General features: G+C 39.8%; 1 protein-coding gene across 2 annotated transcripts in view; it reads left to right on the forward strand.

Moving 5' to 3' along the window:
• The window catches only part of mnat1 (MNAT1 component of CDK activating kinase), a 134,373-nt gene that overhangs the window by 18,167 nt on the left and 88,850 nt on the right, over positions 1-27,356 (forward strand). For both annotated transcript variants that reach the window (XM_072271416.1, XM_072271408.1), the window contains exons 2-4: positions 15,829-15,981; positions 17,777-17,850; positions 21,707-21,810. In XM_072271416.1, the coding sequence (XP_072127517.1) occupies positions 15,829-15,981; positions 17,777-17,850; positions 21,707-21,810 (331 nt within the window). The remainder of the gene's footprint in view (positions 1-15,828; positions 15,982-17,776; positions 17,851-21,706; positions 21,811-27,356) is intronic.

The raw sequence follows: 27,356 nt of genomic DNA on the forward strand, positions 1-27,356 counted from the left end.
ATCCCAACAAACACCTACATCATTTTGAGTTTGAAGCTTATACAAAATTTAGGATATTTTATTTCAGCTATGGCGGTGTGGACTTAATTAGGGACAGTCATTTTAATAAAGAGCTTTATTTTAACACCAAACAGTTTGAGCCCAAATAGAGCATTCATCTGTTAGACTGACTTTCTTGTGCTTTAATACTTCCAAGAAGTACTGTTATTTTCAGCTTGATAAATTAACATGTCCTGTGTCCCATTGCAAAAACATTGTTTGTTTTGGATGGTAATTTAGCTGTTTAGGAACTGGTTTGATCAAGCCAGAGATCCTAGCACTGTGGTTTCATATGACTCAAAATATTTATGTAGATGGTGGGATGTAATACAGGTGTGGTTAGTCCTATTCTTTGAATGTTGGCAAACAGGAGAGCTTGTAGATAATTTGTAATGGCTTATGTGCACTGTTGAGGATTATTCTGATTTGTTTAATTCTGTTGCAATGCAAATAAGATGAAGACTGGGCAGAAATTCTAGACTGTTTAATGTCATTTCCTGTACACAGGTATAAGGAGAATGAAATAATTGTTACTCTGGATCAAATGCAGCACAAAAAACACAAAATATAAAGAACACATAATAATCACAACACCACAATAAATAGCTTATATACATCGATTGTATGTCTATAGAGTGATGCTAGACAATACATAAGGTGACTGAAAGGAAGTAATAAAGTAGTGGTGGAGTTAGTGGGTGGAGGTGTTGATCAGTGTTATTACTTTGGGGGGGGTGGGGGAGTAAGTGTTTTTGAGTCTGGTAGTCCTGGCATGTATCCTCTCTGTTGGGAGTGGGACAAACAGTACATGAGCAGGATGTGTGGGATCCTTCATGATGTTACTAGCCCTTTTTTGACACCTTTCTGTGTATGTCCTTAATGGCGGGTAGGCTGGTGCCAGTGATGCATTGGGCAGTTTTGACCATCCAATGTAGAGCCTTCCTGTCCACCATTTTGCAGTTTCTGTAGCAGTGATACTCTGTTGGAAAAAAAATACTTACTACTTATAGCGATGATTAGTGATGCACAGAGAGATCTGTATTTACTGATATGTACCTTTATTGTTGAAACTAATTAAGTATGTGAATTCATACACTAAATACCTTGTGTGCATACTGGCTAGGTATCCCTGACTCTCCTGAATAGTCAAAGAATAGCAAAGGTAGCAAACTTCCCGGACAAGGGAGTTTACGCTGGCCAGGCATTCTTCGTTGTCCCGATTCACTCGCCACGTGTTTCACACAGGGTTACTTACACTTGTATCTGCGATGGTTATTCTTCAAAGTTACCGCTACCAGCACACACGAAGCATCAACTTTTATATCCATTCCTTATCAATTCAAATATTACATTCCAGTGTCATTGGCCACAGGTCATGTGTCTGTCCTTTAACACCTTGTTATTGGCTCTGTTCCAAGCCAGCATCCATTTATTGCCCTCTTCCCATCAAGTGACAGTGGATAATTTATGGCTGTTTGTTCTCAATCAGCAATGAGCTCGAATCACTTCAGGCAGGCATCAACCCCAACATTCACAAACTTGCATGTTATAGCCAACCAAAGAACATCTCACAAATAACTTCTTATTTGGAAATGATCTCCAGTCCAGCAGATTACCTGAAGAATCATTGTGTCTTCTTTAAAACATTGATCAAGCCCAGCATGTCAAACTCACAAAATGGAGAATAGAGTGTCTTCACAAAATGGCAGCTTCCATCCCCAAGCATGCGGCAAGAACAAAGACAGTTAACCCGTCTGTTTCCACTGTCCTTGATTCATTTGAATTCACTGATTTGTAGATTGTCATTCTTTCTAGCCAACAACACCTTGTAAGGATGCTCTCTACTGCGCATCTGTAGAATGATATGTGTATGGATGTGCAAAGGCCATCTTTCTTCAGCCTCCTCAGAAAGCAGAGCATTGGTGAGCTTTCTTGATGGTGTAGGATATGTTTTGGGTCCATGAGAAGTTGTCTGTGATGTGCATTGCTTGGAGTTGGCAACTCTTGCAGCTTACACTGCTGTGCCACTGATGTAAAGGGGGGTGTGAGTGGTGTGAGTTCTCCTGAAGTCGATAGCCCTCTCCTTTGTCTTGTTGACATTAAGGAAGGAGTTATTTGCCTGGCACCAGGCCTCAAGCACTTCCACCTCTTCTCTGTAGATCATCTCATCGTTGTTGGTGATGAGCCTCACCACTGTTGTTGATGTTGAACTTGACATTTGACCATGCAGTCATGTATGACTAGAGTGTACAGCCGTGGGCTCAGCACACGACCCTGTGGGGCACCTGTGTTGAGGATGATGGGGAGGGAGGAACAGTTGTGTATTCTGGCCGTCTGAGGTCTGTTGATTAGGAAGTCCAACACCCTGTTACACAGTGGTGTATTTCGTCCGATGACAAGGAGTTTGTTCATCAGAGTCTGTGGGACAGTAGTGTAAATGTTGAACTGAAATCCAGAAACAGCATTCTGACTTGATTTTTAGGTGTGGCAAGGCCAGGTGAATGACAGATGCTATGGTATCTGTTGGAAAGTGGTTCTGTTGGTAATCATATTGGTGAATGGCCACTGTGGCAGGAATGGAGTTTTTGATATGTGCCATTATCTGCCGTTCAAAGCACTTCATGATGTTTGGCATCAGTGCCACTGTTCAGTAGAAATTTAGTTCTGAAGATGTAGAGTTCTTTGGTACAGGGATGATAGTGGCTGATTTGAAACATGTGGAACAGTGGCCCAGATAAGTGAAGTACTGAAAATGTCTGTGAAGATGTTAGTGAGCTGGTGTGAGCACTCCCTGAGTGCTTGATCTGCGATGTTGTCTGGCCTGGCTGCCTTATGGAGGTTGATTCTCTGCAAAGTCCTTCTCACAACTGCTGCTGTTACAGACTGTGGCTGCTCACCTGGGAGGGAGATAGCTTTTGTGGCCGGTGTTGTGTTGCATTCATTGAAGCATGCTTAAAGTTGTATAGAGCATCAGGGAGGAAGATGTCTCTGGTAAAGACAACGTTGTTTTTCCTTGTGTAGTCAGTAATGCCCTTGATGTCCAGCCACATAACGCCATGGAGCATTGATAGACTGGTGTTCTTGAATTTTTTTTTGTGCATAGGCAGTCTCTCCCCTCTTGATACCTAAGATGAGATTTCTTCCAGCCCGGCTACTCTGAGTGCTGTTCTGTCACTGGACTTGAAGGCAGCATCCTGAACTTTTAGTAGGGACTGCATCTCTGCGTTCAGCCAGGGCTTCTGGTTGGCTCATGAGGTGACCAGTCTTGAGGTCTCTGATCTTTGCAAGCTCAGCATTTTTACTTTTGAGTTTGCCCAGAATTTGAATATGAGCAAGCCCATTTAAAGTCTATTTATTGTGAAAGTAATATTTAAAGATATTCATGTGAATTTTATTTTTTTTTTAGTAATTTTGGTTTGAGAGTTTTAAAAAAAAATATGGATGGAGGAAATCTGTGTACTGTCTTATTTAGTCCTTACTGCTAACGTGTTCTTATTCTTCTCAGAATTTGAAATCATCATCCTCCAGGTAAAAATCTTTCCAAGATTCAAATTGGTTTTAGAGTTTCCAGTTCAGATGAAGGGTCTCAACCTGATACATTGATTGCTTATTTCCCTGCATAGATGCAGCCTGACCTGCTGAGGTCTTCCAGCAATTTGTGTGTCTGCCTTGTGTGTCATTTGTTCATCCATGTGCTGGTTAGTGTTGCTTGGTATTTTAGTTACTTATTCAGTGATGGTTTACTTGAATTGATGTGGTGACACAAATTCAAAGCCTATGCTGCTGGTGTGCTTTGATTATATAAAATTCTGTTTTATGCCACCTTACATAATTTGCTTTTTTCCTGATATCCAGTACTAGTACTGTGACCAGACAAAGCGATAACTTTCCTAACTATTTTATGAATTATGTTGGGAAAGGACTAGTCTAAATTTTACATTTATTCTTTTAAAGTCAAGGCTTATTTAATACTTTGTTTAAAAATTGAACTGTGGACTTGTTCAGCTAAGGTTGACACACTTATTTTTTTAAATTCTAGCCTTGAAATTTCATATAAAAATCTTATTTCAATTCTCTTGCAATTTATTATGTCAAAAGAGTTGAAATTCAATCCCTCCAAACAATCTAATATATGACTTTGAGTACATTTCCACTGAAGACATTCATGGATAGTGAATTGATGTATATGTAACTTTGTTTAAAGTACCACACTTGTATATGAATTGCAAAGCAGCAAATTTAATGAAATATACATTAAATATTGTATTTTAGAGATGAAGACATTTGCCCTGTGATTGAATTGCAACTTCACATATTAGTTTACAGTGTATTAGATTACTAGACATTCCTGAGACGACGACTTCTTGTGGATTCCAGAATACTAATTCAATTTACAAGATCTGGATAGTTTCATGGAGTACAGTGGGACATGTCAAGCCCATTACAAAATCAAGCATGTGTTCTGAAGCTAAGATGAAAGTTGAACAGGCACTATATGATTTTTAATTTTGTTTTTGCCTTATGGTATCATAATCCATTTTTAGCAAAATGTGGTAGTATTTTAACTTTCCCAGTAGGAATCCATATGTACAGTTTCTGTTTATCATTGTAACTAATTTGTTCTTTGGTCTTAAAATTAATGTCTAGATCAGAATTGATTTGCGAAACATTTGAGATTGGAATATGAGCTAAAGTCTGCCACAATTTGATGAAACCACTTAATGGGATTTTAAATTTGATGTTATTGTATTTTCTCCTCCATCTCCCACAAACATTGTGTGAATTATTCATATTATAATATTCCACAAGTTAATTTGACAAAATTGTGCAAATGTAGAAGATAGCAAAATCAATGCAGAGTTTCCTGCAGTGGTGAAACTGGCAACGTTAGCTATTGTTTAGAAATTTCTCCAAAAATTTCTGATGTTTGTAATCTTGTTACTGCAGCAAGCATATTGGCAAACCAGAAGTAGGAAATTGGAAGAAGATTTGTGTCTGGCTTGTCTCTTAGATATGTATGCAGTTTTGTTTCCATACCAACTTGTAGCCAAAATAAAGTTTCAGAGGTTCAATGAATCGATTTGTTTGCTGGAAATTGTTAATGCTGTTCTTGGCATTACTTTGACAATCTTGGATTGTTTTCACTGGAGCATTGAAGGTCAAGGGGTGACCAAATACTATATAAAATTATGAGTGGTATAGATAGAGTACGCCAGGGTGGAAATGTCAAATACTAAAGGGTTGAGGTTTAAGCCGAGAGGGGAAAAGTTTAAAGGAGATGTGTGAAGTAAGTTTTATTTTAAGCAGAGAGTGGTAGGTGCCTGCAGCACTCTGCCAGGGAGGCGATAGAGAATTGAATGCCACATTCAAGAAGCCACATGAACAGGGAGAGAAATTTGGGATGCAGTATTAATGGTGGGCCTATTCCTGAGCTGTATTGTTTGTTCCATTTTAAGCCTGTGGTCAGCAATGAGCATGAATGAGATCGATGTGAAACCATGTCTCAAAAAAAAAATTCATTGGGTTGATCTTTACAACATGTTTTCAAGGTTATTACTAACTTTTTACTTTTCCAGTTTATCTAGTATTGAAATGTTAATTTTATGCTCATGTCCCTGTTCAGTGACCGGACCTAGATAGGGAGACTGCTTTGTCGAGCACCTTTGCTCCGTCCATCACAACAGGCAGGCTTCTCCCAGTAGGTAGTTAATTCTAGTTCCCAATTCCCATTCTAATGTGTCAGTCATAGCCACTTTTATTACCATAATGAGGCCACTGTCAGATTGGAGGGGCAATGCCTCATATGCTGTTTGGGTAGCCTCCAATCTGATGGCATGAACATTAATTTCTCTAACCTCTAGTAATTTCTCCCCTCTCTTTCTCTCTTTCCACTTCTCAGTCTGGCTCTCAATTCTCTTCTTCACACCTGGCCACCACCTTCGTCTGGTCCTCCTCCTCCTTCCTTTTCTCCCAGATTCCATTCTCCTATCAGGTTCTTCTTTCTTCAGCTGGACTTGTTGTTCCCCTGTCCTGGAACATCTAACAATTAAGTGCCAACCCTTCTACTTTACCAAGAGATTTCTCCTCTGTGATCATGACCATAGTTCACATACCATCAAAAGCTGACGTTAAGATTTTGAATGATGCCATCACCAAACTAGAAAGTGGTCACCCCATTTGAAGAAATCTCTGCCCAATTATCATCAGTATATAACCTGCAGCACCAGGGATCCCAACGCATCAGACCACTGCTATACCATGATTATAAATGCCTACATTTATGTGCCTAGACAGTATTTTGGGAAATCTGATTACTTGGCTGTCTTTCTCCTACCTGCACACAGGCAGAGACTAAAGAGCAAGGCTCCAGTGATAAGGACAATGAAGAGGTGGTTGCTGAAGGCAGAGCAGTGCCTTTGAGATTCCTTCGAGTCAGTAGAGTGGGCGTGTTCAAGGATTCATCAGAGGAGCTGAATGAAGGCACTATATTGTCATGGACTTCATGAGAACAGTCATAGCTGAGTTTGTCCCTACAAAATAATTCAGAGTCTTCCCCAACCAGAAATCCTGGATGAACCATGAGATCTGCAATCTGCTGATGGCCAGGTAGATGCTGTTCTAGTCTAGTAACAAAGTAAGGTACAAGCAGTCCAGGTATGATTTCTGGAAAGCCATCTCATGTGCGAAGTGGCAATTACAGACCAATTATAGACTGGGGGATGCTCAACAACTGTGGCAGGACTTGAATGCTATTACCTCTTGCAAAGATGGTTCAACTATTCCAGATGAGCTCAATGCCTTCTAAGCTCACTTCCACCATCAAACATGGAGGAACCTTCACAAACTTTTACAGCCCTGATGACCCTGTGATTTCAGTTTTTGAGGCTGACACAAGAGCATTCTTCAGGAAAGTGAACCCATGGAAAGCATTCGGCTCAGGTAGAGTACCTGGCCAAGTAAGACAGACTTGTGCTGATCAACTGGCTGGAGTGTTCACTGATGTCTTTAACTTCTCACTTCAGAAGTCTGAGCTACTCACCTGCTTCAACTTGCCTTCAGTTATACCGGTGCCTGAGGAGAATGTGGTAACCTGCCTCAATGACTACTGCTCCAATTTGCCTGTTGTCACAACAGGTCCACAGTAGATGCTATTTCACTGGCTCTTCACTCAATGCTAGGATATCTGAACAGCAAAGGTGCATACATCAGGATGCTGTTTATTGGCTACAGCTGCAGTTTGTTGTCATTTGCACATTGGTTTTTCCACCTGTTGGGTGCAGTCTTTCATTGATTAGAGTCATAGCATCTCTGGTTCCCATCCTCCTGCAATTCTAGTTAAACCACTCCCCACCCCACCCCGGTGCAGCACCAGCAAGCCTTCCTGCTAGGATATTAGTCCCCTTCCACTTCAGGTGAAAACTGTCTCTTCTGTACTGGTCCAGTCCCACCTTCCCTGGAAGAGAGCCCAATGATTGAAAAATCTGACATCCTCCCTCCTACACCAGCTCCTTACCGATGTGTGATCTTCTTATTTCTGGCCTCACTAGCACATGGTTTGAGTAGCAATCCTGAGATCACAATCCAGGAGATCCTGCCCTTTAACTTAGCACCTAAATCCCTGAACTCACTTTGCAGAACCTCGTCAGTATTCCTACCTATGTCATTGGTACCTACATGGACCATGACCTCTGGCTGTTCACTCTTCCACTGAAGAATGCTGAAGACTTGATACGAGTTGTCCTGGACCCTGCACCCGGGAGGCAGCATACCATCCAGGAATCTCGTCCACAGAACCTTCTTTCTGTTCCCCAACCAATGAATCCCCTATCGCCACAGCTCGCCTCTTCTCCCTTCTTTTCTCTGAGTCACAGAGCCAGAGACCTGACCAGTGTGACTTTTCTCTGCTAGGTTATCACTCGCAACATCATCCAAGGTGGTATACCTGTTGTTGAGGGGGGATGGCCACTGGAGTATTCTGAACTGGCTGTTTAATACCTTTCCCCTTCCCGACTGTCAGCCAGACTCCTGTGTCCTACACCTCGGGTGTAAATACCTCTCTATATGTCCTATCTATCACCCTCCCCGCCAGCCACCTGAGTGTTAGAAGCTGCAGCTGGATGCATTTTGTGTAGGTATAGTCGTCAGGGACACTGGAGGTCTCCCTGCCTTCCCATGTCTTGCAAGAGGAGCATTTAGCTATTCTGCCTGCCCTCTCTACTGTTCTAAGTGAGTAAATATAAAGAAGGGAAAACCATGGGGGGAAAAAAAATCTACCTATGGCTTTTCACTTCCTCTGACTGAAGCCCCTCCACGCTGAAGCCTTGAAGAGCTAAAGCCTCAAAACCCCTACTCTAACTCTGTCCATTCCCACAATGGTTGTTCCACTTACCCCTGCCTTATTTTAATTTGTTCTTGCGAATCAATCCGGAATGCTGATTGGCATCTGCTCAGAACACCAAACTGCCTTGAGTCGATACCTTTTCCACTCAATTGGTGAACCTGCTTTAGATCTCCGATTGGCAGCTGCTCAGACAGTGGGTTCCTTGGACTTGCGGTGTATGCCTGTAAGAAAACGAATCTCAGAGTCGGTAATGGTGACATGTATGTACTTTGTTAATAAATTTACTTTGAACTTTGAAATGGGTTGTTCATTATGATGAGGCCACACTGTAACAGAAGGACTTCATTGGAGTTCGCCTTTCCTTCTCCTCCTTTGCCAGTGGAATTTGCATTTCCTGAAACTGAAATTGAAGTTACTCAGAAAGATCAGGTCGTTCCACTTTGTAATGGTGTCCAGGATATTTTTCAAAATCAAAGTAAAAGTTCTCTTTGCCTTTATCCGAAGCTTCCAGGGCATTAACAAAGACAACAAATTGGTTCTGTATCACAGTGCGCTGAACGGAAATGTAATTTGGCATTCACTAATTCCATAGGGTGAATTACTCTTCGGCTTATTCTTCATGATAAAGCTGAGTCCAGGAAGATGGTGTTTTTCTAGTTTACTCACCAGAAGTCTACCCACTACTATTTTCTCATGGCTTCTAAATTGGGAAAATTGTATTTGCAATCTAATCAAACAAAAATAGCTCTTTTTGAGGTTTGCATTGTTTTTTATATGATACAACTTATCTCATTGTGAGTGTATAATGGTTATTAACACCTAGGTGGGCATGCTGATGAATCCGAAATAGATTAGAATTACAGCCCAGTTATTTGCTCCTGTACACTTGTCAGTGGATTTTCACTTAAGTAGGTTTAGGATGATGAGGGGTTTCCAAGTCTTTTACTTTGTCATAGAATTTTAGCTATTGAGTTATTTAATACTACGTCTTTAGCAAAGAGAGCACAGCAGCACCTATACTTCCTGAGGAGACTCGGGCAAGCAAGACCCTATCCCCCAAACCCATTCTCATCATGTTTTATTGGAGCATCATCAAAAGTGTCCTGACTACCTGCATCATCATCTGGTATGGGAATTGCATTGCATTAGATGGCTAGACCCTGCAACAGATAGTGAGGACATTATTGGAGTCTCGCTCCCCCCTCCCCCCATTCATGGCATGTATCAGAAGCGTTGCATATTCAATGACTTCAGCATTGTCAAAGACCCCTTCCATCCTGCCCACAATCTCTTTGACCACATGCCATTAGGCAGAAGGTATGGCAGTGTAAGAACCAGAACTGTCAAGCTGGGTAACAGCTTCTTCCCTAGGCTGTCAGAATTTTTAGCACCCTACTGCCACCCACCATACACGTATGGACACTGTCTGAATGGCCTGCCACTGCGCCCCCCCCCCCCCCCACCCCGTCAATTCATGGACACATTCTCATCCTGGACTGGTTATTTTCCATCTTTTATTGCTGCTGTTTCACAGATTTATACTACTGTTTGTTTTACTATAAGAGTGCCAGTCTGTCTTACATAAGCATGCTCCTCATACTTTCTGTCAGCCTTCAGGCCATGCCACTCAGGGACTGTATGTGCTGGATTATAACTATATGTGCTGTGTGTGCAATCAAAGCAAGCAGCTGAGAAGGAGTGACGTAGCGCGCCAAGGTTTAAGAAGAGAAATTTTCAACGGTTCTTGTTTCAGTCGAAGCAAGCAGCTGAGAAGGAGTGAAGAAATCGGGTAGAAAAAAGTCGTTTTTTTTTTAAACACTGCTCGGGGAGAAGGGTCTGCACTGCGCAGGCGTGTGACATAACGCGCCAAGGTTTAAAAAGCAGACCACCATATACAGCGGCCATCATTGTAGTGGCCATCGTCGGAGTGGACTGAGTCAGAGCGGGACGGCTTTGGCTCAAACAGGCTTCAGCGAGAACAGGCAGAGGCCAGGGTAGGTTCCGGTAAGTTTTTTGTTCAGATTGTTTAGTGCAGTGAGAATGCCAGGCAGGATGTTGGAATGCTCCTCTTGCAGGATGTGGGAAGTCAGGGAGCCCTCCGGTGTCCCTGACAACGACACCTGCGAGAAGTGCATCCAGCTGCAGCTCCTGACAAACCGTGTTAGGGAACTGGAGCAGGAGCTGGATGACCTGCGGATCATTCGGGAGAATGAGGAGATTATAGATCGTAGCTACAGGGAGGTAGTTACGCCTAAGGAGCAGAGGACAGGAAATTGGGTCACTGTCAGGCGAGGGAAGAGGAAAGGGCAGGCAGAGCAGGGTTCCCCTGTGGCCATTCACCTCAACAACAAGTATACCGCATTGGATACTGTTGGGGGGGATGACTTACCTGGGACTAGCTGCAGTAGCCGGATCTCTGGCACTGAGTCTGGCTCTGCAGTGCAGAAGGGAGGGGGGAGAAAGAGGAGAGCGGTAGTGATAGGGGACTCGATAGTTAGAGGTGCAGATAGAAGGTTCTGTGGTCGTGACAGAGAATCCAGGATGGTTTGTTGCCTCCCAGGTGCCAGGGTCAAGGATGTCTCTGATCGATTGCATGACATTCTGAAGTGGGAGGGTGATCAGCCAGATGTCGTGATGCACCTCGGTACCAATGACATAGCAAGGAAGAGTGAAGAGGTCCTGGACAGTGAGTATAGAGAGCTTGGTAGGAAGCTGAAAAGCAGGACCTCGAGGGTGGTAATCTCAGGATTGCTACCTGTGCTAGGTGCCAGTGAGGGTAGGAATAGGATGCTCTGGAGGAGGAACAAGTGGCTGAGGAACTGGTGTAGGGGGCAGGGTTTCAGATTTCAGGATCATTGGGACCTCTTCTGGGGCAAGTGGGACCTGTACAAGAGAGACGGGTTACACTTGAACCACAGGGGGACCAATATCCTTTCAGGGAGGTTTGTTAGTGCTATTGAGGAGGCTTTAAACTAGATTTGCAGGGGGATGGGAACCAGAGTGCCAGAGCTGACAGTGTGGCTGGGGTGAAAATAAATGATGTTGAAAGTTTAAGCAAATCCGCTGATAGAAAGGTTGTGAGTGGTGGTAAAAATCTTCTGAGGTGTATATATTTCAATGCTAGGAGTATTGCGGGGAAGCCGGATGAGTTGAGGGCGTGGATTGACACGTGGAATTATGATGTTGTAGCAATTAGTGAAACTTGGCTACAGGAGGGGCAGGACTGGCAGCTTAATATTCCAGGGTTCCGATGTTTCAGATGTGATCGAGGCAGAGGAATGAAAGGTGGGGGAGTAGCATTGCTTGTTAGGGAAAATATTACAGCAGTGCTCAGGCAGGACAGATTAGAGGGCTTGTCTACTGAGTCCTTATGGGTGGAGCTGAGAAACAAGAAGGTTTGGCCACATTAGTGGGATTGTATTACAGACCACCCAATAGTCAACGAGGCTTGGAAGAGCAAATCTGCAGAGAGATAGCAGGGAACTGCAGGAAACATAAAGTTGTGGTGGTAGGGGATTTTAATTTTCCATACATTGATTGGGACTCCCATACTGTTAGGGGTCTAGATGGTTTAGAGTTTGTAAAATGTGTTCAGGAAAGTTTTGTAAATCAATATAGAGAGGGACCAACAAGAGGGGATGCAATATTGGATCTCCTGTTAGGAAACGAATTAGGGCAAGTGACAGAAGTCTGTGTAGGGGAGCACTTTGGTTCCAGTGATCATAACACCATTAGTTTCAATTTGATCATGGACAAGGATAGATCTGGTCCTAGGGTTGAGGTTCTGAACTGGAAGAAGGCCAAATTTGAAGAAATGAGAAAGGATCTAAAAAGCATGGATTGGGACAGGTTGTTCTCTGGCAAAGATGTGATTGGTAGGTGGGAAGCCTTCAAAGGGGAAATTTTGAGAGTGCAGAGTTTGTATGTTCCTGTCAGGATTAAAGGCAAATTGAATAGGAATAGGGAACCTTGGTTCTCAAGGGACATTGCAACTCTGATAAAGAAGAAGAGGGAGTTGTATGAAATGTATAGGAAACGGGGTAAATCAGGTGCTTGAGGAGTATAAGAAGTGCAAGAAAATACTTAAGAAAGAAATCAGGAGGGCTAAAAGAAGACATGAGGTTGCCAAAGTGAAGGATAATCCAAAGCGCTTTTACAGGTATATTAAGAGCAAAAGGATTGTAAGGGATAAAATTGGTCCTCTTGAAGATCAGAATGGTCGGCTTTGTGCAGAACCAAAGGAAATGGGGGAGATCTTAAATAGGTTTTTTGCGTCTGTATTTACTAAGGAAGCTGGCATGAAATCTATGGAATTGAGGGAATCAAGTAGTGAGACCATGGAAACTGTACAGATTGAAAAGGAGGAGGTGCTTGCTATCTTGAGGAAAATAAAAGTGGATAAATCCCTGGGACCTGACAGAGTGTTCCCTCGGACCTTGAAGGAGACTAGTGTTGAAATTGCGGGGGCCCTAGCAGAAGTATTTAAAATGTCGCTGTCTACGGGTGAAGTGCCGGAGGATTGGAAAGTGGCTCATGTTGTTCCGTTGTTTAAAAAAGGATCGAAAAGTAATCCGGGAAATTATAGGCTGGTGAGTTTAACGTCAGTAGTAGTTAAGTTATTGGAGGGAGTACTAAGAGACAGAATCTACAAGCATTTGGATAGACAGGGGCTTATTAGGGAGAGTCAACATGGCTTTGTGTGTGGTAGGTCATGTTTGACCAATCTGTTGGAGTTTTTCGAGGAGGTTACCAGGAAAGTGGATGAAGGGAAGGCAGTGGATATTGTCTACATGGACTTCAGTAAGGCCTTTGACAAGGTCCCGCATGGGAGGTTAGTTAGGAAAATTCAGTTGCTAGGTATACATGGAGAGGTGGTAAATTGGATTAGACATTGGCTCGATGGAAGAAGTCAGAGAGTGGTGGTAGAGAATTGCTTCTCTGAGTGGAGGCCTGTGACTAGTGGTGTGCCACAGGGATCAGTGCTGGGTCCATTGTTATTTGTCATCTATATCAATGATCTGGATGATAATGTGGTAAATTGGATCAGCAAGTTTGCTGATGATACAAAGATTGGAGGTGTAGTAGACAGTGAGGAAGGTTTTCAGAGCCTGCAGAGGGACTTGGACCATCTGGAAAAATGGGCTGAAAAATGGCAGATGGAGTTTAATACTGACCAGTGTGAGGTATTGCACGTTGGAAGGACAAACCAACGTAGAACATACTAAAGGTGTCGTCACAGGTAGATAGGGTCGTAAAGAGAGCTTTTGGTACATTGGCCTTTATTAATCGAAGTATTGAGTATAAGAGCTGGAATGTTATGATGAGGTTGTATAAGGCATTGGTGAGGCCGAATCTGGAGTATTGTGTTCAGTTTTGGTCACCAAATTACAGAAAGGATATAAATAAGGTTGAAAGAGTGCAGAGAAGGTTTACAAGGATGTTGCCGGGACTTGAGAAACTCAGTTACAGAGAAAGGTTGAATAGGTTAGGACTTTATTCCCTGGAGCGTAGAGAATGAGGGGAGATTTGATAGAGGTATATAAAATTATGATGGGTATAGATAGAGTGAATGCAAGCAGGCTTTTTCCACTGAGGCAAGGGGAGAAAAAAAACCAGAGGACATGGGTTAAGGGTGAGGGGGGAAAAGTTTAAAGGGAACATTAGGGGGGCTTCTTCACACAGAGTGGTGGGAGTATGGAATGAGCTGCCAGACGAGGTGGTAAATGCGGGTTCTTTTTTAACATTTAAGAATAAATTGGACAGATAAATGGATGGGAGGTGTATGGAGGGATATGGTCCGTGTGCAGGTCAGTGGGACTAGGCAGAAAATGGTTCGGCACAGTCAAGAAGGGCCAAACGGCCTGTTTCTGTGCTGTAGTTTCTATGGTTCTATGGTGTGACTATGTGTACTGTGTTTTGCCCCATAGCTCCAGAGGGATGATGTTTCGTTTAGCTGTGTACATTATATAGTTGAATGATAGAACATGAAAGTCTAGTTACATACCATGAGATATACATTGCATATGTAAACATAAGACTTCCCTTTTTCCACCAACTGTTTTCATGAGCCACATATATTATGCTGTGTTCCTTGCTATGGCATTATTGCTTGTGATGCAAAAAAAATAGCAACTTCACTGATGGTAAAGGAACTACCAAATTTGCTTCTGTCAAGAGGGTCTTCAGCTCAGCATTGCTGTGATAACCTACAAAACTTGGAGGCAAACTGTTGTGCATTTAATATCTAAGTAATACTTGAGCAATCTTGTGAATATATATATTGTTTGATTAAACCTTGTTTGTTTAAATAATTAATTACAGGTTATATGCATAAATACATGAATTGCACGCATCATCACACTGCCACATGAAACATTCGCACCTTGCTTAAAGTAAACACGAAGTTATGCACACATTTCAGACTCCTGTGTCGTCTTTTGAATCAGTTTAAAGTTTTAAAGTTACAAAACATGTCTCAAACCTTTGCCTGTTGTAAAAGCTGTTGTTCATTTTTAAGTATCTGTAATGGATGGAAGGAAAGAGTTCAAAGATAAAACTGATAATATCATAAAAAATTAAATACAAATATGTTAATTAAGAATATTAAAGTGAACCAAAACAATTTAAAGTAAATTATTGTTTCCTACTGCCTCCTACAATTTTTCTAACAAAATTTTATTGACATTGTCATGTTCTGGGATCCTGTACCATGTCACATTTGGCACAGGATCTGAGAGGCATTTTCCCTAGTGTAATGCTAGGGAATCCCATGAAGACTGGGTAAACTAATGAATTAATCCTTCAAAATCTGTTAATAAATCTCAAAATTCCATGTTTCTCAATGCACTGGGGGACATTAGTTTCAACAGCTGATCATCAAGAGTTCCATTTGGGACTGCTGGCAATAGATGAGGCATTCTGGCGCACTATATCATATGGTCACAAATAATTCTTCCTCATTTGAAATAAACATACTTAAGCAGGTGTTAATTCCATAGATTCAAAATAATTTAAATGTTTTAATGCTATGTTTCAAATGCCTTGCATGACAAAGAATGACCAGATATATACCGATATTGGGAAATGTGATATCTTATTGTAGAAAATTTAAAAAAAAATCTATTCTGTAATATTTTTGAAAAAATAATTTTCTATCCTCTTTGTGATTACAGGATTGTAAGGAATACTAAAATTTTCATCATTGTTGAAGTGACTGTGTTATGCTCTTTTTACTACCACTGCTGAAATACCTTTCTCAATACCATGACTCAGTCTTTAAATATTCCAATACATGAGGAGGGTATTTGTACGTGTGGGAATGCTGTATTTTTGAACTTGCAAATTAATTTGACAAATACTGAGATATTATTCACATTTTGGTGTTGAGAATGATACAATTATTCACAATTTATGAAAGAAAATCTGAAATAAGTCTACCTTTTTAACAGATGCGAGAGCTGTGTGGAGCTGTTATTTATCAGAGGTTCTGGAAACTGTCAGGAATGTGGTACAGCGCTACGAAAGAACAATTTCAGAGTGCAACTCTTTGAAGATCCAACAGTTGATAAGGAGGTAGAGATTCGAAAGAAAGTATTAAAAATGTAAGGGAACATTACTTCTGCTTTTCGGTGGTATTCGTGAAGATGGTTAGCATGAGTTGATGGAATATAAAGTATAGTAACAAGCTATTTAATGCTAAAAATAGAAAATGAAAATAATCAGTTCTGAATTATTCTGACTTTTCAGTCAGTGACTGAGACATTAACTTTGTTTTTTTTCCTTACATATGCTGCCTGACCTACTGTGAGTTTCTAACATTTTCTTTTTATATTTCAGATTTCCACCGTTTTAGTTTTTTGTTTTTTTTATATATCAGGAAACTTGATCTAACTAGACAATGGCAGTGTTGGAACTTTACCTGAGCCTCTGTACAATGCCAATATGTTGCTTCTACCATATATACCAAATATATCTTTTGTATATTTGCATATATGAAAATATTTCTTGAATATTTTTGTGCCAACTCTCAACAATTTCAATAAGCAGTAATTAGTAATATTTCAATACTCCAAATAAAGAAATTCCTCAATATTTAATTGATCTATTATTTGTTCTGGTCTATTATTTGTTATGGACACATCCACAAATGGAACAATTTTTTGCAACATTTGTAATTTGAACGAGTTCCTTAATTACTTTCAATCTAACATGTTTTCACCCACTCACTGTGCTTTAAACCCACTTTATATTCCCTTTTGTATTTAAAATCATACCAAGGTTTCTCTATTCCCATGTTTCCTTTCTGTGGAATAACCAGTTCATGCCAGATTACCTCCTATACGTGCTGTGACTTTATTGACCAGTCTCTGGTATGGAACCTGATTGAAAGCATTCAGAAAATCTAAATATACTGCAGCCACTGTTTCCCTTTAATCTATTTTACTAATCACAACCTCAAAGGACATCAACAGACTACTCAGCATGAATCCAGTTTATAGGTGTAAATATAGAAATTGAAATAGAAAATAGCTGATTTCTCACACAAAATGATCATGACTGATCATCAATCTCAGTAACATATCCCCACTTCCTCCCTTTACCAATTCTTCTTGAAATTTAACTTTTTCCTTAAAAATGTTTGGTAGGTTCTAGAATACATGGAGGTTTCAGATGTCCTTTGTGAAGTTCCTTATCAATGAAATATACACCATTAACAATTTTAACGATAACGACTTTTTACACTGCCCACCATTTTCTCAGTACTTCTCTTTTGCTGTGATTTTTGATTTTCCTTGTTAACGATAGGTGCAAAGTATTCATTTATCACTTCAGTATCTACACAAGATCATCATTTTGATTGCTAATCAACCAGGAAGTAAGTGCTGACTACCTCATCTTTTAGCAGAGATGTTGGTATGTTTGCTATCACTGTTGTTAAACCAACTAATCTGTAAATCTGAATTGATTGTTTCTCCCTTTCTGTAGCTAAGATTTTTATTTGTGAGTCAGTATTAGTTCAGTCTTTTGCCCATTAGAGCCTATTTTGTTCTATAGAAAGTCAACCTGTCAAATATGCCAAATGTCTTGTGTAACTATGGGTTTCAAGCCTTGATATATGAGTGCACCAAATTCAGTGGAAATAGGAATTATTAAGAGTAATTATTTATTAAAGGCATTCATTCACCAAAGAAAAGTGCAGGGCAAATCTTAAGACCCACCATGGCTCCTGGAACTGGATGTCTATACATCAAAAATTTTCAGAATAGACAGCTTGCTGAAATTTTTTAAAGTTCAATTTTTTATTTGAATATTGTGTAATTGTTCCTTATTATTTAGATTTATGATATTTAATTTTAAGTTTGCTCATTCTCTCTTTTTCTCCATTTTGATATGAAGATACAACAAAAGAGAAGAAGACTTCCAGACTCTTAAGGAATACAATGACTTTCTTGAAGAGATTGAAGACATTGGTAAGTTTAAATGAATAGACTCCCACTTTTTAAATTATCTACAAAATGTGGTTAACCTGCCAGTGTTAACATTTATTGCTCATCCTGATTTGCCCAGTAAAAAGAGTCAGCCACATAGATAAATACATTCAAACCACCTTCTCCTTTGTACTTTCTCCCATAAACATTTTAATCAAAATATGACTGTAGGAACATGTTTGCATTATTTGAAAGAAACTTGACTTTCCAGTATTGGATACTTTTTTCAATATAAGTAGAATCTGGGGTTGTTGATGGCAATGTGTGATTATGGATAGTGTAAATGTAAAAGAATACTGTAGAATTGATGCAAATTACTGGTTGACCTGGATTTGATGGGCCATAGGGCTTGTTTCCACCCTGTTTGATTCTTATTCAATGAGAATATATTTTATGTGTTGGCAGTGGATGAAACTGAAAAATACTTCACTGTTAATAGTTTCCAATTATGAAATAAAGAAAGCAAGAACAGTTTCTTGTAAAAGACTGTGGTACAGATGTTGTAAATTTTGTTCATCAGTTTTCTAACTGTAACCTGGAAAATGGGTTGTTTGCCCTGAAGTAGTCATATTTATACTATGTCAGTATCCAGTTAAATGAGTAGCATTTAGAATAAAATTGCATTATTTTCTAATAGATGATCAAGCAGTTTATAAAAGAACTAAATGTCCTTTTTGTCTTCATCATTACACCACATTATTATTTGTTATTCTTGAAGCTGTTTTATGTACTGAAACATTTAACATTTTTCTTGGTAAAATAGTGTTTTGTCTTGTCTCATGGATGTTCAACATTTTGATAGATTTTTCCATTCTTTCTGGTTACCCTCTTCTTCTTACCTGCCCGTCCTCTCCCTTTGGTTCTCCTCCTTCCCTTTCTTCTATAGTCCATTGTCTTCTCTGATTAGATTAAGAATGTAATAACTTAAGAAATAGACGCAGGATTAGGCCATTTGGCCTATCGAGGCTGCTCCGCCCTTCAACAAGATTATGGCTGACCTGGCCATGGATTCACCTCCACCTACCTGCCTTTTCCTCATAATACTTAATTCCCCTACTATGCAAAAAAAAAATCCTCCTCCTTCAGCCTTTTATCTCCTCTATCTATTCCTTCCCAGCTTTTTACTTCATTCCCCCTCTCTCACACACCTTCCCCTCAACTGGTCTCACCTATCATCTGCCAACTTGAACTCTTTCTCCTCCCCTTACCTTATTTTTCTGGCTTCTGCCCCCTTGCTTTACAGTCCTGATGAAGGGTCTTGGCCTGAAATGTCATTATTCCTCTCCGTAGATGTTACATATAGTGCCTTGAAAAAGTATTCATCCCCCACAACTATTTTCACATTTTACTGTCTTCTTTTTCAAAATTTGAAATGTATTGATCTAATTTACAAAACATTGTGGCTCATGTCAAATCAAAAGAAAAATCCCCAAACCTGTCAATTTACTAAAAATTAAAAACCAAAATTATGAGGCAGAAAAAGTATTCATCTACTTTGTAATTATGATACTAACTTTCCACAGTGGCAATATATTACCAACTCACCCAATTTATTTATGTAGAAATTTGGAGAATTATCTGTTTTCAATTAATTCATAAGAATACTGCAAATACCCTCTCTCTCCTGAAGTATGACAATATCGTAGATTTTTCAACAGACCAAACTGAAGATGAAAAAGCATTCAAGATAAGTCAGGGAAATGATGATAGAGAAGCACAGATCTGGGGAAAGATACAAGACCATCTGAAGGGCACATAGCTTGGAGCTCAGTGCAGTCTATTGAGAGAAAGAAAAAATATGAATCAACAGCCACACTGCAGTGGTCATCCCTCTAAGCTTAGTCGCCAGAGGAGAATGGCACTGCGAGAGAGATTACTGTCTCTAGCAGTCATTCTGAGTGAGCTGCAGAAATCAGTGGTTGCAACTGGAGGTGAAGTTCATGGCTCTACAATCTCTTAAGGCCTTGCACAAAAAGGGTATTTATGGAAGAGTGGCAAGGAAGAAGCCCAAGGCTAAAAAAAAAACCCATATTTTTGCCTGTGAAGACTTTGCAAACATCACTTAGAAGATACTGTAAAGAAGTGAAAGAAGGTCTTCTGGTCGAATGAGATGAAGTGGAACTTTTTGGCCTCAACAGTATGCAGTTTGTGTAGTGTAAATCTAATGCTACGTATCAGCCAGGTTAACACTATCACTACTGTAAAGTATAGTGGAGGTAGCACCATGCTGTGGGGTTTGTTTTTGGCAGCAGGGATTGGAAATCTGGTCAGGATTGGTGGGAAGGTGAATGCTGCTAAATACAGAGAGGTCCTGGATAAAAACCTGCTTGCCTCTCCAGAAAGCTTAAACTGGGGAGGAAGTTACCTTACAACAGGACAACAATTCAAAGCACACTGCCAGGGCAACCATGGAGTGGGTTCATATGAAGAAAATTGATGTCCTTGAGTGGCCCACTCAGAGTCCTGACCTTAACCCTATCAATATTTCTGGCAAGACCTCAAGATTTCTGTTCACCACCACTCTCCAACTAACCTGGCACAGCTTGAGCAATTTTTGAAGGAGGAATGGGCAAATCTTGCTCCATCACACTTGCAAAGCTGATAGAGACAGATCCAAAAAGGCTGTAAAAGCTGTGAGAGGTGGCTCAACTAAATACTGAGCAAAGGGGGATGAATACTTTTGAAATGCTGACATTTCAGTTTTTGAATTTCATGCTTTACAATTTTCCCTTTTTTTGGGGGGAGAGCGGGGGTTCTACTGTGAAAAATGGAGCATGTTATTCACAAATAAAAGTTCTCAATTGATCACAATCCCTGGTTGTGATACTCATTTATGTGAACAAAAGGTTGAGGGCTGAATACTTTCTCAAGGCACTGTAACTTGCTGAGTTCCTCCAGCATCTCATGTGTGTTACATTGTTTTGTCTGTTAACCTCACAGCAGTTTAATTAGATTCAATGTGAATTGTGGTGGGGATGTACAGAAAGTCAAAGTGAATGGGCATAGACACAGTATGTAGAATGGTGTGGGCAGTTATGAGGAAAATTATTCAAGGAAAATTCAAAGTATTTTTATTGAAATTTTGTGAGGTTGAAAGGTGTTGCTTTTTGGAAAAAAGATGTTTGTGCACACAAATCATTGAAAGTTATTGTGCAGGAAAGCAGGTGTTGGCTTACCTCTCTGATGTGCTTAGATGCAAACAGCACTGTGAGGTCCTGAGATGCCATGTGAAGCATGCAGAGTATTTAAAATTTTAGAGTAAATAAAAGTCACTCATTTGTTTCGGCAATTGACCTATTGTTGCAAGCTTAAGTGCCTCTATGGCAGCTGAGGAAATTAAATTCAGGTAATCAAATAAATCTTGAAAGTAGCACAGAACTACCCCTCTTGATTAAAATACACCTGATTCATATGAGGGGTGAATGAGGTGGAGGTAGCTAAGAGGGAAGGAGTTTTATGAAGCCGACACAAGGGGAAGGGTGGCAGGGTTATGGAGTCTGAGGGAACGGGGATGTTGGGGGGGGGTGGGGGGAGTTTTTTTTCCCCTTATTGTATGCATGCTAGGTCCATGGACTACTTTGCTTTTGGACCAAAACCTCATATTAGTGTCATGTTTGGATGATAGCTGGCGTACATTGGCTATCACAAGACATGGGTATCTTACACTCCTTAGAAGTGGAGTAGAAAAGGGTCATTTAAAGAGGTGATTGCAACCTATTCTGGTTAATTCAATAATTAATTTTGAAAAACATTAACTGGAAATTTAATTTAGCAACTTCTGTGTAAGTAGTAGATATGGGATTTTTGCAACTGTTCAGAAACTACAATTTTTTTGCAGTGAATAATCTGACCAACAATATGGATGTGGAAAACACCAAAAGAAAAATGGAGCAGTATCAGAAGGATAATAAGGACATTATTTACAGAAACAAGTTAAAACTGGTCAGTTGGTTTGTTTCAGATTCTTATCTGAGTGAAGGAATCGTAAATATACATGCTGTCTTTTAATTAAATTTCTTGGTGCCTTATTCTCATGTTCTGTTTCTTCTTACTTTTTGAGCTGCCTTTTTTTTTCAATCTTCTAGTCTACCACTAATATTTAAACATTAAATGGCTTCCCATTCAATACCGACGCAGATTGGGAGACTGCTTTGCTGAGCACCTACGCTTTGTCCGCCAGAGGAAGCAGGATCCCCCAGTGGCCACACATTTTATTTCCACGTCCCATCCCCATTCTGATATGTCAATCTATGGCCTCCTCTACTGTCAAGATGAAGCCACACTCAGGTTGGAGGAACAACACCTTATATTCCATCTGGGTAGCCTCCAACCTGATGGCATAAACAATGATTTCTCTAACTTCTGTTAATGCCCCTCCTCCCCTTCTTACCCCATCCCTAATTTTTATTTTATTTTTTTTTTTTCCTTCTGTCTTTCTCTCTTGCAACCCCTTGCCTGTTCTCCATCTTCCTCTGGTGCTCCCCTCCCACTTTCTTTCTTCCAAGGCCTTCCGTCCTATCATATTCCCCCTTCATTTTGCCAATCAACTTCCCAGCTCTTAGCTTCATCCCTCCCCTTCCAGTCTTCTCCTAAATTTCGGGTCTGTCCCTCCCCCTCCCACTTTCAAATCTCTTACTATCTCTTTTTTCCGTTAGTCCTGATGAAGGGTCTCGACCCGACACGTTGACTGTACTTCTTCCTATAGATGCTACCTGGCCTGCTGCATTCCACCAGCATTTTGTTGTGTTGCCATTCTTAACTTCTTTGGTTAGCCACAGATAGACTAGAATATTTATTTCTCTATAGAACATATTTTTTCTTGAGAATTATTTAATCTTTCTTATTCACTCTTTCACTAAGGCTGCATCAGCTTTGTTGTCAGAAGATTGGAACCATATTGGTTTTTTTCCTTGAGACTAAGATTATACACAGTACTCCAGAATAAGAATAAAGTAATACAGGTTGAGTACCACTTATCTGAAATTCCAAAATCGAAAACCTCCAGTCCAAAATATTTTTGAGCACTGATATGACATCACAAATGGGAAATTCTACAAGGCACTGGGAAGGTTTCCAGTTGATGCACAGGTCTCTACACTGACAGTTCTGAGAAGTGATCTCATATACCGTGAATGGGGTCCTGTTGGTTCCAGTTTGTTTTCAGTAGTCATCATCGCCTGACCTTCATGCAATTCTCATGGTGTTTTGCATTATTCGCTGCTCTGTGCTATGGAGATATTGTAGAAAAAGTCAAAAAGGCCTGCATTTACCCTTATGGGTAATGATGAAAAGAAAAAGAGGACACACTTATGTTTTTCTTTAAAGCAGAAAGTCAAGTTGTTGGAAAAACTTGACTGTGGTGTAAGTATAAGGCATTTTACAGAGGAGTATAATGTTGGGACAACCACCATATAAGATCTGAAGAAACAGAATGATAAACTGTTTTAAGTTCTATGCTGAAAGTAACGTACAGAAGTTAATGAACAATAGGAAAACAGTGCACAAAGTGAAAACTGTATTTAAAGAGTGGATTCGTCAGCATCGGAGTGAACGTATGCTGCTTAACGGTATGTTGATAATGAAACAAGCAAAGATCTATCAAAACTAACTGAATATTGAAAGTAATTGTGAATATTCAGCAGGCTTGTTATAGAAATTTAAGAAAAAGCACGGCATAAATTTGTAAAGATTTGTGGCGATAAAGCAGCAGAAAAAGTAATTGTTGAGTTGGCCAAAATCATCACTGATACCAGAATGAGTCTGCAGTGTTGATGAGACATTATTGTTCTGAAGTTATTGCCCCAGGAAGCCACTGACTACAGCTGATGAGAAAGCTCCCACAGGAATTAAGAATGCCAAGGACAGAATAACTCTGTTGGGATGTGCTAATGCTGTAGGCATGCGTAAGTGTGACTTGTTGTGGTAGGCAAAAGCTTGTGTCCTCGCTGTTTTAAAGGAGTGAATACCTTACCAATCCATTCATTATGCTAACAAGAGGGCATGGATCACCAAGGACATCTTTACTGACTGGCTTCACAAACATTTTGTTTCAGTGGCTCATGCCCACTGCAGGGAAGCTGGACTGGATGACAACTGCAAGATTTTGTTATTCCTTGACAACTGTTCTACTCATCCTCCAACTGAATTTCTTGTCAAAGATAGTGTTTATGTCATGTACTTTCCCCCAAATGTGACTATATTAATTAAGCCATGTGACCAAAGTATCTGTATTGTCCTTAAGGCATTTATTTGACTTTGTTGGGTCTGTGCTTTAAATGATTTGTTTGTAACTATTTTCTAGTTAAAGTTAAAGGTTGATAATTAAGTTACAGTCTAACAAAGGTAAATTCATTGTCTACGGTATATCGCGGCATGTGATGATGTCACCTCCGGTTTCACTGTGTCTTATGTATAACCTCCGGTTCGGAGAAGGTGTGAAGGTGGGTGCCATGCGTGCGGTGTGATCGTGAAGAGCTCCATTTCTACCCACAAAGAAACATTATAGAAGCAACGCCGTAAGTTCATAAGAATGTATTTGAAGTAAAAATATTAACGCGGTTTCTGTTAAGGAAGCGGCGGTTGGGGCGGCGCGCGTGTCAGCTTTTCAATTTCAAATGTGGGGTCAGCTCGAGCCCGATGGCGGTTTGATGCTACTTGGGGTGGCTGGAGACACTCGCTAAAAGAAGAGAGCGCACGTGGTCTCCAGAATGAAACAGACGCTGTATATGTTTGTATTTTTATATCAACAGTTTTCACCATACGACGTTAATGTGGAAGAGTGCACAGTAAATGGTTAACCTTACTACGACTCTTGCTCCGGTTTAACTTGGTGTTTAGTCAGAGTTTCAACACACTGCATGAAAACACTACAATATGCTTAGATCAATGAAGATTAAATATAAGGGCAGTTTCTTGAATAGCATGCTCACAGCAGTGAACAGAGGCATGAGTGTGGAAGGTTTCCAAAAAGAGTTTAGCCTATGTCAACATGTGGAGCACGAACTAAAGACGCACTTATGCATGCCTGGCACGACATCTGGACTATGACTATGTTCAGCAATGGTGATGAACAAAGTAATGAGCTTGAGGGATTATGTGTGTCAAGTGAGAGAAAGGCGATATCAGAACTCCTTCATTACGCAAAAGGGATACCTTCAGAGTCTGTCAATGAGCTGGAGGAATTAGATATCAAAGAAGTTCTTGACCAATAATGAGGCTCCAGTTGTTCATTCAGTGACCTGTGGTGAAATAGCTGAGATGTTTCTGAATCAAAGTGATTGTGATGAAAATAGTGAAGATGATATTGTAAATGCAGTAGAAAACATACCCAGAGATACCATGGTGAAAATGTAATGGACTTACTGAAGGGGTAGAACAGCGTTCGTTCATAACAAAACGAGAAATCAAGTCGGTTTATAAAATAGAGAAAAGATTGCTATGACAAAAGCCTTTGTTAATGAGGTGGACAACAATGGAAGAAGCATTTTAAAAAGTCATCCAGCACAGTGCCTCCTCATCCTGAGAGAATCCACCTCCAGGTCCTTCAACCACGATGATGTACCCTGTCCCTCAGGTTTCTTAGACCTGATGTAGTTGTGTTTGGTGCTGCACTTGCTGCTTTTGTAAGTGAAGATAATCACTTTTTTTTGGTAATTACAAAGCATCTTTGCATAAAATCTGAATTTCATCTCCATCTGAAATCTTATGTTTTTGAGTGTAACATGGCCAGCGCCATTATTGATTTATAAATAAAATGCTGACTTTTGTCACGTTTTCATTAATTTGTTTCAATCTTTTGTTTTATACCTTACATAAAGCCTAAAAAAACTGAAATATAAATAGTGTATTGTAACCTTTTAATCAAAACACGGCATCATAGGTGGAGACTGAAAGCCTGCTGTTGTTTGTTGTTGTTCAACAGCTGATTCAGATATTCTCCCGATGCAGCTGTGCTGCTTTTGTTCCCCTGCACACATTTTATTTTCATTATATTAATGATATGAAATAATTTTATTTTACTGTTAAGCACATTTGAGCAAGTGCAGGACATAGACTGTTTATCAGTAGCACATAAGTTCTGAGTCAGAAATGACCACGATCCCAAGCTGTCTCATTATATATTCCAAAAAATCTGAAAGTCTTCCAGCCTCAAGGATCTTGGATGTGGTATTCAACCTATATTTAAGCTCTTGGTTTGTAGTTGTTTCTGGGTTTAGCCTCATGAAATTTTAGGAGGTAATGATCAATTTTAATTTTCTTAAAAATACAACCTTTTATTAAACATCATGGGTCTGTATATAATACAAAACAAGATCCATTTACAATTCCAATTAATATGCAATTATTTCCCATGTGGTTAGACACTACCACATATACTATGGCATGTTACTTTACGTTATCCTGTCTGCATCCTCACATTTTTAACAAATATTAAAATTTTCAATTTGGTTGTGTAGCTCTCAGCATTTCACTTCTGTCCATATCCTATTTGGAATGCATTATTTAAATCACCCTTTGTTTCAGTTATAACAGCAACTTGTTACTTCTTTAACTAATTCTCTTTCACTCCATTGGATCTATTTTGTTTGTTCATTATTTGCTGGGAATCTTATTGGGAGCCTTTTGGAAATCAAAATAGCATTTTTTCCATCATGCTATTCTTTTCCTCCTGAAAGCATACTTTCAGCCCTGTATTTTAAATGTCATTAACTTTTCAAGGAGTAAAGTTTGCCTAAATAATGTAGATTTCAGGATTTGAATTCAACCTATTATATTCATGAGAGTTCCCCATGTACTGTATTTTTATTTTCTCTGATGTCTTTATATACCTCGGTTTCTATAGTGCATTTGAAATTATCACTCTTACCTGGATTGATGCAGAAGATGCACTCAAGTGTAAAAGTAAATTTGACCCCATTTTTTGTTTTATTGGCCTTGAGTTCTTTTAAAGCAGCTGAAAGCAGAGAGGAATACGAGATGAAAAAAGATAAGAGAGTAAGATGATTGAAGGTTATTGAACTATGGAAGTAGGACTTTAGTATATAAAACTGAGATATAAGGCTGTGTGCAAGAAGGTTGTTATAAGATATTGGAGAAAGTAGAAAAGCTGTGGCGGATCTGAAGTTAAAATTGTAATAATGGGAACAAGCCAGTAAAAGGATGGGATTTAGTGAGGATGAAAAGGAATAGGATATGTTTCATATATCTGGATGGTTAAGTATTTGTAAAGTTAAGCTTCGGAGGCATAATGAGTTCCATCGGTAATCATAAGTGAGGGTTAGTATTTCCGTGGATGGTTATTGCACCACTTTCATAGGATTTCATGGATAATTTTGGCATTAATGATTTGAGCATTTTGGATGGAACGGGAATAGGTTTGAAGAGAATTGTCTTGAAGGAATTGGGTCAGTTCAAAGTAAATTGTCATCAAAGTACATATATGTCACCATATACAACCCTGAGATTCATTTTCTTGCCAGCATACTCAA

This window comes from Mobula birostris, chromosome 1 (genome assembly GCF_030028105.1).
Source record: "Mobula birostris isolate sMobBir1 chromosome 1, sMobBir1.hap1, whole genome shotgun sequence".
NCBI lineage: Eukaryota > Metazoa > Chordata > Chondrichthyes > Myliobatiformes > Myliobatidae > Mobula > Mobula birostris.